The following is a 10,827-nucleotide window of genomic DNA, read 5'->3' as shown; positions in this document are numbered from 1 at the left end:
CTTGTTGCCGAGCTCACAGGCTCATCGCCGACAGCAACAGAAGATTCATCCAGACGCGCTCACGCATGATCAGAATGAACGTTTCCTATTGGACAGAGAGTGGAAATCCAGTGTACCTCTCAAAGCTTTACCCTTCTCCATGCAGGACAAGAGAGACATCAGGTGTGCACTCAATTAATCCATCCATCAATCTTGACTCATTATTTGATCAGACCGCCCAAACTATTCAAAATAACCATGTTTCTGAGATATCTGGACGCCACTCACTGAATTAAACATGGAATGTCATGAGGTCAGTGTAGCAGCGTACTACTGTTTGAAATATCATACGGCTACAACTGATAGGTTCTTTGAGCTTGTTATCTGTTAAGCCAATCAGCTCGCATGGTGTAAGCTGATTGGTCCTATGACATGTAATGAACTTTGTGTCACTCTCATTGTGTAACATTTCAATTGCTCAGTTTTGCAGAGGAGCTGGTTTCACTGCAGTGCACTTAAATCCTCCTCCACCCCAGCTTCACCCCTCTAGATCTGCTACATGGGGATTGAATGTAAAGTTTATTCATGCAGCAGCTTGTTCAAACATACTTGATGCAGTATGTCTTGTGTTTCGTCTCATTGTGCAGCAGCAACATGTCGGCATGTTTAACTCAGTATGTCTAACAGTAGCGAGTCTCCGTACTTGCTCTGCAGCAGTAGCAGCGTTAGCAGATCTAGTCCACCAAGACCAATATCCTTTCAATATGTCATACCCACATTAACATGAATGAAATGCTATTGTTAAAAAGAGTAGGCAGTATACAGTATACACTGCACCATATTCTAGTTATCCACTCCCAGCACACCTAAGTGTTCTGTCTGCCAATCAGAGAGCGGCAGCACCTACAGAGACGCAACATTGGCTCATGGAACTCGTGGAGGCGGAGCCAGCAAATCGCAAGGCGGCGCTTAAAGGAGCATGTGGGTAGGGCCGTGTCAGGACTGTTGCCATGGAGACACACACTTCACAAGATTGAAGGTGACTCTGTGCGTGTGTGTGTGTGAGTGTGTGTGTGAATTTGTGTTTGTGTGTGTATGTGTGTGAGTTTGTGTATGTGTGTGTGTGTGAGTAAGTGTGTGTGTGTTTGTGTATGTGTGTGAGTATGTGTGTGTTTGTGTGTGTGTGTGTGTTTGTGTGTTTGTGTGTGTGTGAGTGTGTGTGTGAGTTTGTGTGTGTGTGTGTGTGAGTGTGTGTGTGTGTGTGTGTGGTGAGTGAACGATGACACAGTCTGGTTAACAGTGTGTAATCCCGTGCACAGGTCAATTTGGCGTTGGGGTGAAGGCTTACTTTGTGTTCCTGCGGTATCTGCTGTGTTTGAATCTGCTGTACAGTGTGATTATCAGCGGATCTGTGGTGACGCCAGCGCTGGTGTACAGAGACAATCATGGTGAGATGGGACGAGGGTCTGCAGTTTGGCCATGAGTTAAAGTTAATGCATTAATACTGATCTCATATTTTTTGATTATCTAGAGTCCCATAGCTATTCGTTTGGATATAAAGACATTTTTATTGGATCTGTAAGTAATTTTACACTGTTTCTCTCTTATTTCCTCACTGAAAACATTTACATGCACATGAGCTACCGATTAATATCTGTGTTCTGGTTAAACCTTTATTCTGAAATAAGACGTTTGCATGCTCCGCAGCTATTGCAATATAATTTGAATACGATCAAATTCTGATTAATATCGGAATATTATTTATCATGTAAATGTGGGCACTGTGTGATTTTCTAAATTAATATTATTTAGCATATCTATTTTGCAAAATGATTACAGATAATGGCACAGTTTTACAAACACTTTTGCTCTCTCTCTCTCTCTCTCTCTCTCTCTCTCTCTCTAAAGGGGTTTCTTGAAAATTCTTCAGTATTTCATAGTTTCTACACACGTGGCACTCTTGATTCCGATTGCTTGAACACTTCAATCCTCTTTCTTCTTGGCATGACATCTGTTCTCGTCCTCAGTGTCTTTATGGTGGTCCGCAGGTCAGATGTTTTGCTGCTGACCGCTTAAACATTTAGAGGACACAAATCACCTGTATATCAGACTGTGGCATAATGTGTCATTTGTTTGAGTTGAATAATTCACTGATGTGTGCTGCTGTTTTTCAGGACGGTTGTGGGCTACAAACACTCGTGGTTGACTGGAAATCGCTTCAGTTCTAATGCGAGTTATAAAGTGTTTTGCGGATGGGATTTCTGCATTCAGAATCAACAGGCAGCGTCACTCAAACGCAACTTCATCCGGAACGAACTGAAGGTGAGAAATGGACAGCAGTCAGCACATTTCTTCTGACAAACATTTGTGTGTGCCCCTGAGTGCAAGGTGATGCCATCAATTTTTTGTTCCATTCATACCCAGAAGAGAAAGACTTTAAATTTGTATGCATTTACCTGCTGAAAGTTTATTTTGTCAACTTTTATCGAATCCCAAAACTCAACCTCTGACTTCTGACCTCCAGATGGATCTCGACGAGCAGATGTTTCATGAGAGAGTCCAGCAGCGCTCGCTCAGACAGTGGGTTCTGCTCATCTTCCTGCGGGTCGTTCTGAACTTCCTCGTGTTGATTCTTCTGGGCAGCTCCTTCACTCTCATCCATTACGCCATCAAACTGTCACAACAACAGGTACACGTTTAATATTAGAGAGATAGTAAGTGCATTTAGTGTGGACTGGACGTGTTTTCAGCTGATTCTTGAATGCTGAGATGGTATCAGCAGAGCGTGTTGGGATTGGAAGCTCATTCCACCACAAACAGAGAGTGAATGATCGTGAAATGGACTTTGTGCTGCTTTGCGATGGGACCACCAGGTGCCATTGACCACAAAGAGCGAGTTGGGATATAGACCTGGAGGAGTATATTGAATTAAGAGGGTGCGGTCCCATTGGCTGTCCTGAAAACCAGAACCTTGACTTTGATGCGGGCAGCTACTGGCAGCCAGTGGAGTGAAATCAGAGCCGTAGCCTAGCGAGCTGTGCTCATAACATGTTGTGCTGATGCATCGCGGGTGACCCGTGTTCAAGACTCATGAGGTCCTTTCCCAATCCCATTCCCACTCTTCTCCCTCTCATTTCCTGTTCTTTCTCAGACAATTAAAACTTGTCCTTCCACACCTGGATTAAGGCGAGTAACCTCACAACCACAAGGACCTTCTAAGTAGTGGGAATTGGGCATGGGATAAAAAGGGTAAAAATAAATAAAGAGTGGGGTGACGTGAGCCCTCTTTGGCTGATTGAAGAACAGATGTGCTGCAGCATTCTGGATCATCTGCAGTGGCTTAGACTAGCTGAGAGGCCAGCAAATAGAGCATTTAAGTAGACCAGTCTTGAAATGACCAGAGCTTGGATCAGGAGCTGTGTAGCATATTCAGACAGGAAAGTACTGATTTTATTGATGTTGTAAAGCATGAACCTGCAAAAATGGATGGTTGATTAGATGTTAGCAGTGAAGCTGGTCATCCACCACCACACCCAGGCTCCAGGATGTCCTGGTTGGCGTTAGTGTAGTTGAATCAAGATAAATTGTGTGGTTGTGGTCAACAGAGGGGTTGGCTGGGATCACAAGGAGTTCTGTCTTGGCAAGGTTGAGCTGTAGGTAACATTCCATCATCCAGGCTGAGATTTCTGAGAGGCAGGCAGAGACGGTGGGGTTGTCATGTTGGAATGACAGGTAGAGCTGTGGATCATCTGTATAGCAGTGGTAGGAGAAGCCATGTGCCTTAATGACAGGCCCAAGTGATGTAGTGTAGATTGAGAAGAGGAGGGATCCAAGCACTGATCCCTGCAGAACACCAGTAGTAAGCTAGTGGGACTTGGACAACTCTCCTCTCTAAGTGACCCTGAAGGATCTTCCCATGAGCTATGGCTCAAACCATCCTAGTGCATTTCCTGTGATGCCCAGGTTGGAGAGGGTGGACAGGAGAATCTGGTGGTTCACTGTGTCGAAAGCAGCAGACAAGTCAAAGATGGTGAGGACAGAAGATTTGGAGTTAGCCCTTCCGGCCCCGTCTGCCGGCAGGTCATCCCCGCCTTCCTGAATCTAGGAGGGGACAGGGGGAGGGAAACAACAATAATAATTAAAACCACAGAGTACTCACAGTAACAGTGTAGTATCCCCCAAAAAAAAAACACATTAAAATTTAAAAGAGAGGGGAAGGCCAACACGGAAGTGGGAGAGAGCAGTGGGAGAGAAAGAGGAGAGAGAAAGAGAAAAAGACACTTACTCGCCGGTTCTCCGATAAGCCATAACTTGGTCCTCGGCCACTCCTCCACCCTCAAATGGATGACAGCCACACAACCCTTGGCAGATCAGAGGCAGACCTCCAGCCCCTGGCAGACAGAACACACCGCCGCGTTCTCAGGGAACAGAAGGGGTCTCCCCCGCCCCTGGCAGCAGTTCTCCTGTACTCCTGCCCTGTCACAGTGTGACAATATTTTTTAATTGTGTGAATTAAGGATACATACTGTAAAATGTTAGCTATGAAATTAGTGGGTCTTTTTATTTGAAAACCGTTTGAAAATGTCATTTCCATCAGCGGCATTTCCAGCCAAAAAGCTATTAAAAACAATACAGAATTTGAGATTGCAAATAAAAAATAAAATGCAAAAAATGACCTAAATGTCCAGTGATGCATGTACATACATCAATAATAGACTGATTAAATCAACATTTCTAAATTTGACCAATGTTGAGCCCATCTCTCTATCTCTCTCTCTCTCTCTCTCTCTCTCAGTATGAGGATCTCCGGATTCTCTCTCTAATATTGGAGTATCTTCCTCCAATCACCATGGCAATGGTAAACTACCTGTTACCGCACGTCTTCAGTAAGATCTCAGAGTTTGAGGATTACTCTCTCACCACCCAACTCAACCTCACCCTGATCAGGTCAGACAGGTCATGCCCTCTGACCTCTGAAGTGTGTTATATATTCCAAAGGCTTTCAGACTAATGTTTGTGTGTGTGTGTGTGTGCAGGAGTATTTTCCTGAAGCTGGCGTCTTTAGGCATCTATCTGTTCTTCCTTATCAGAACACCAGGTGTCAAAAGCAAGGTTTGAGATCTCATTAACATGTCCATTGTTTCTCCTACACAGCGATGAGAAGTCTCCTGTATCCCCGAGTCTGTAGTAAAAGCTGGAGATCTCAATTTGAACTCTAACACGTCTCATCCAGTTCTGTTTTCCACATTCATTTAGACTTAAGAATGTTATTATCCACGTTACAGTAGCTCTATATTCTCACTGAATAACTGACTCATTTGTTTCTATTTGCTCTGAGCAAACCTTTCCTGTGATACTGCTTTGGTTTAGTCTCTTCCAGATTCTGTCTCTTGTTTTCTAGTTTCATATTTGTGTTTGTTGTGTTTGTTTGTCAGTGTCTCGAGAACGAGTTTGGAAAGGAGATGTACAAACTCACCATGTTCAACCTCATTGAGTGTATCTTCAGTGCGTTTTTCCTGGCCTACCCAAGAACGTGAGATGTGTAGATGTTTATTAAACTCATGTCCCTTTGGGCGAACAGCTTTTGGCTGAATTTCGCAGTGAATGCTTTGGTAAATTCCTCTACCCGTGTGGTTCGTCGCAGGTTATTGGTGGAGAGGTTTCCAGACTGGAGGTTGGTGCAGATATTGGGCAAACAGCAATTTGAGATTCCCTTAAACGTGCTGGACCTGGTGAATAGTCAGACAGTCACATGGGTGGGCGTGTTTTATTGCCCTCTTCTGCCCACCATCAGCACCATCAGACTGCTGTTTGTCTTCTATATCAAGAAGGTTTGATGACAACTATATCTGAATTCACTCATGTATGGAAGCTCTTAGCATCACGTAAAAAAAAAAAATCCAACACAAAAATCATTATTTGAAGATATTGTCACATTATTTTGAGATACTACTACTTTTGATACCATGTAATTCTTTTAATTCTGCTATTGGGCAAGCGATCAGTCTGTGGTGGCACAGAAATATCCGGGCAGCATTATATATATTATTATATCGTCAGACTCTGGGGGGTGGAGAGGTTTGGCGACCTCGGTGTGTGCACATGTTAAGTTAATGTTAAGTACAGAGATGATTTCACCTCTAAAGAACTAAATCGTGCCAAAAAGTACCAAAAAATGACAAAAAACTGCCATGTCCACCCCTATCTCCGCCACTGCAACTGAGGGGTCGCAGGTCTGTTTTGATAAAGTCGAGAATACATACAAATAATAAAATGCAAGTGACCATATAATCATGTATTGATCTGACTGCTAAATACATACATTTATTAACTTTTCAAAAAGAGGAAACATGTCAATCTGACTCTACAGTATCTTGAAATTCATCAAGTGTTTGTCAGATTACACAGTTTGTGCGACATGAACTCATCCTCAAAATCCATTGACAACGTACAAGAAATATGAATACATTTGTTTTTAGGACATTTTTGTTAACATTTGTTCAATTTTGGTTGTATGTTGAGTAAGTAACATCTGGACCAGTTGAGACCAGTTCAGTCCAATATATGACGTGTTCCTGAGCAACCCCTGATGACGGCGCCATGATGATTCTGATAAGAAGCAAAATTACCAATACGAGCGTTCCAGACGGAGAACAACAAGCATTTAAACATTAATTGGAGGGTTGTGGAGTTGATGGCTGTCATAACTTCTCAAATTAGTTTATGATATTAATGTAACCAATTGAGCCACATGCTTTTTTACCACTGGAGAGTGAAATCAGACTTCCGTTGTGAATCTGGATCACTTCCATGCCCAAAATAAAGGTGGATAAAATAATGAACAATAATGAATTTTATGATCTCTCTCTCAGTTCACAGTAGTGAGATGTTGTGTTCCCGCTCAGAGAATGTTCCGGACCGCCAGTTCCTCAGTTCTGTTCCATTTCATGCTGTTGTTGGGTCTGTTTATGTCTGTGGTCACGCTGGGAGTCAACATCAACAGGTATTACACTGATCCACTGAGTGACCAGCGAATATTTATTATTATTATTTAAACCTAGACATGCAGAAATATTTGGGGCTTTAAAAAAGACTCAAGGCAAAGAGAGGCTCATGTCAAATTTGAGGTGATGAATGAATTGTCAGTAAATGAGCATCATTGATCATGTGAACTGTATTTGAGGTCCACAAGATGTTCTTTGGGGCGTTCTTAACTCGTGCTGGAGCACATGATGATCAGGTTTGGTTCACGTCAGCTGCAGTGCTCGCTGTCATCACAATACCAAACACTAAGACATTCTCAATTCATAAGAAATGTTCAAATGCATATTTTCTCTGAAGTTGTGATGCTGATCTTATCATTTGTAATGACGTTAATTAGACAAGAATGCAAAATCAGAGCATACTTTAGCACGTATCTCACATATACGTACTGAAATCCAGCCGGATCAGTTTGACACACATTCATCTCCCTGTGTTTCCTGTAAGGTTTGTTCCGGGAGGCTGCGGCCCATTTGAAGGAAACAGAACCGTGTTTAATGTGACGAGTGTGTGTGTGAAGACGCTGCCCGTCCCCGCACAGACCGCCATCAGTTACATCTCATCTGAGGCGTTTGCATTCGCTCTCATACTGGCAGAAGTGTAAGTGTGTGTGTGTATGTGTGTGTGTGTAAGTGCGTGTGTGTGTGTGTGTGTGAGTGTGTGTGTGTGTGTGTGAGTGTGTGTGTGAGTGTGTGAGTGTGTGTGTGTGTGTGTGAGTGTGAGTGAGTGTGAGCGTGTATTTATCACTTTGTGGGGACCAAATGTCCCCATAAGGATAGTAAAACCCGAAATTTTTGACCTTGTGGGGACATTTTGTCTGTCCCCATGAGGAAAACAGCTTATAAATCATACTAAATTATGTTTTTTGAAAATGTAAAAATGCAGAAAGTTTTCTGTGAGGTTTAGGTTTAGGGGTAGGGTTAGGTTTAGGGGATAGAATATAAAGTTTGTACAGTATAAAAACCATTATGTCTATGGAAAGTCCCCATAAAACATGGAAACACAACAAGAGTGTGTGTGTGAGTGTGTGTGTGAGTGTGTGAGTGTGTGAGTGTGTGTGTGTGTGTGTGTGTGAGTGTGTGTGTGTGCATGAACCACACATGTATTCTGATTGGCTGTTATGACCATTCATGCAGCATTTTCACATTCAGCGAGATCAGAAAAATTATTGACAGTCTGGTGGGGACAAGTGTAATGTTTATAATGGAGTTTCACTGTACAGATGAGCATGTCTAAGTTTTCTTAACCTGGTTATGTGTTTTACAGTGTCATACTGACGTCATACATGTCTCGTGGAAGAGCCAATCGTAAAGGCATCGAGAGACTGAAGGACATGTTGGTTATGGTGAGTGTGTCATTTACTATCTCCAATACAAACTATAAAAAACAACTTATGGATAATGTGTTTAGGCTACATTTATTAATTTATAAGAAGCTTTTACAAATGAAAAAAGTAGGGCTGTAGATTTAACGCGTTAATTCAGTGCGATTAATTTTACAAAAAATAACGCGTTAAAAAAATTAAAGCAATTAATCTCAATGCCCACGGACCATAGTAAGAAATATTCCTGAGAAATTCAAGCTTGTAGTACCACCTGTTTCCTCCAGGGGGCAGTAAGTGAAACTTCAGCTGTATGAGCAACACAGAGTTTATACAGTGAAGAAACACTTCAGCAGAACAACACAAACATGCTTTACGTTCTTGTGTTCAAACACTTGATGGAGCTCAAATCCGATATAAGAGATCTCAAGATGTGTTTAAAGATTGAATATTAAACTATATTTAACTTGACACAGTGACCTAAACATTATACGTTTATGACGCAACACACCCGAGACGTCTGACGCAGGTGTACATTGACAGGCTCTTAAACAAGCCCTCATCATAAATCTCAACTGACTGATAAATTCACTTGTGTAATGGATTACTGTGAACTGTGTGTCAATGTTTGACTTATGATCAATAATATGGTAATAATCAATACATTGTATTCTGAAGATGCTTTTTGTCTTTATCAATGATGAACTCTTCTGCTACAGGAATATAAAACATTTTAATATAAATATATTATATATAATTTTTAAATATTAAAAGATAACTATGTATAACTATATATTGATATAAATATGTATAATCATTATATATTGAATTATTGTTATATGAGGGGCTTTCTTAGCAAATATTTGTTTATGCGATTAATCACGATTAATTAATCGGGACACCATGTAATTCATTTGATTAAAATATTGTATCGATTGACAGCCCTAGAAAAAAGCAATTTATTTTTAAGAAACATGTCAGCATGTGAGTCGTGGTGCTCAATTGGGAAAGACAGGTTTGAATCTGGCTCGCTACAATTTCCCATCCTGTTCCCATCACTTCCTCTCCCTTCTCCTACACTATAAATAATAATAATAATAATAATAATGAATATTCCTCTGTAGACTGTCAGAAATGTGCTCGTTGTTTTCTGATTGGACAGTTGCAGAGTCCTGAATTTCTTCCGTCTTGCATTTGTCTTCCAGTGCAGCTCAGATAAGCGTTTCCTGGTGAAACAGCACTCTACAATCATGAGACGACAGCAGCGGACACGCTAACAACACGCCAGATGCTGCAGAGATGCCCTACCTGTGAATGAAGATACACTTTGTGTGGAAGTCGCTAATCACAAGCTATTCGTGCTAAATAGTGTGTGTGATTAGATTCAGTGTGCAACAGATCACCGAATACTGCATGTAATATTTGTGCTTCTGAAGTGTGCATCTGTGCTTGTACACTCTATAAGTTTTCATGTCAATATTTCCCCACTGCTCTTGAATTCTGACCTCTGAGGGTATTGTCTTTTGTGCAAATCAATGACACAAATATTACAGTTGTAAATGTTTCATGTGCAATATGAATGTTGTAAAAGCAGCTCATAGAACAGTTTGTGTTGTGTTCTGATCATTTTGACCCGAACGTTTAAGTTTTTATCTTTTTTTTTCTCAATTCAAATGGAATAAAATTCCTTTACTTTGTTCACATGTGATATTTGAAAACACAGACACAAAAACTTTACATTTAATTTTTTTTATAATTATTTCACTTAGTTACACTTGTTGTGTTCCCCGTGACAAACGACCGGCCATTGGAAACGAATGTATTAGACTACAAAATACAGAAATATTAAGTGATCAGGAGCATCACAATCCTTTAGATGAACACATATGTGGATGTGTGTTTGCACACACAAAGTCCTTAAACATGCACACACACACAGACACACACTTGTTATTATATAATTGTTGGAACTCTTCATAGACTTCCATGCATTTTATGGATTTTATACAGATCTAAAGATAATTTTACCCATAAACCTAACCCTCAGAGAAAACTTTTTGCATTTTTACATTTTCTACAAAACATAATTTAGTATGTTTGATAAGCCATTTCCCTCATGATGGCTGGACCCCAAAATGTAGGTGATCTCAGGTTTTACTATATTTATGGGGGCATTTGATCCCCTCATTGTAGTTTAAGCATGTGAATTAGGGCTGTCGATTTAACGTGTTAATTCAGTGCAATTAATTTTACATAAAATAACACGTTAAAAAAATTTTCGCGATTAATGGCATGCCCACGGACCGTAATAAGGAAGATTCCTGAGAAATTCAAGCTTGTAGTACCACCTGTTTACTCCAGGGGGCAGTAAGTGAAACTTCAGATGTATGAGCAACACACAGTTTATACAGTGAAGAAACACTTCAGCAGAACAACACAAACATGCGTTACGTTCTTGCGTTCAAAACACTTGATAGAGCGCAAAT

The 10,827-nt window shown here is 41.0% G+C and overlaps 1 protein-coding gene across 2 annotated transcripts in view; it reads left to right on the top strand.

The window, feature by feature from the left end:
* tmc8 (transmembrane channel-like 8) overlaps nucleotides 1-10,012 on the top strand; it is an 11,897-nt gene extending 1,885 nt beyond the window's left edge. Inside the window, exons 2-16 of one of the 2 annotated variants that reach the window (XM_052110842.1) lie at nucleotides 1-162; nucleotides 870-1,018; nucleotides 1,299-1,427; nucleotides 1,511-1,557; nucleotides 1,888-2,027; nucleotides 2,154-2,301; nucleotides 2,504-2,668; nucleotides 4,775-4,926; nucleotides 5,016-5,091; nucleotides 5,415-5,512; nucleotides 5,624-5,810; nucleotides 6,852-6,982; nucleotides 7,468-7,620; nucleotides 8,287-8,365; nucleotides 9,552-10,012. The exon at nucleotides 1-162 is cut by the window's left edge and continues 64 nt beyond it. In XM_052110842.1, the coding sequence (XP_051966802.1) occupies nucleotides 1-162; nucleotides 870-1,018; nucleotides 1,299-1,427; nucleotides 1,511-1,557; nucleotides 1,888-2,027; nucleotides 2,154-2,301; nucleotides 2,504-2,668; nucleotides 4,775-4,926; nucleotides 5,016-5,091; nucleotides 5,415-5,512; nucleotides 5,624-5,810; nucleotides 6,852-6,982; nucleotides 7,468-7,620; nucleotides 8,287-8,365; nucleotides 9,552-9,560 (1,825 nt within the window). In that variant the 3' untranslated portion in view covers nucleotides 9,561-10,012. Of the gene's footprint in view, nucleotides 163-869; nucleotides 1,019-1,298; nucleotides 1,428-1,510; nucleotides 1,558-1,887; nucleotides 2,028-2,153; nucleotides 2,302-2,503; nucleotides 2,669-4,774; nucleotides 4,927-5,015; nucleotides 5,092-5,414; nucleotides 5,513-5,623; nucleotides 5,811-6,851; nucleotides 6,983-7,467; nucleotides 7,621-8,286; nucleotides 8,366-9,546 lie in introns of both variants that reach the window. The other variant, XM_052110841.1, reaches the window with a different exon arrangement.
* Nucleotides 10,013-10,827: the final 815 nt, after the last annotated feature.

Source organism: Xyrauchen texanus, chromosome 39, assembly GCF_025860055.1.
Source record: "Xyrauchen texanus isolate HMW12.3.18 chromosome 39, RBS_HiC_50CHRs, whole genome shotgun sequence".
NCBI lineage: Eukaryota > Metazoa > Chordata > Actinopteri > Cypriniformes > Catostomidae > Xyrauchen > Xyrauchen texanus.
This window is presented reverse-complemented; position numbering and strand designations above follow the sequence as displayed.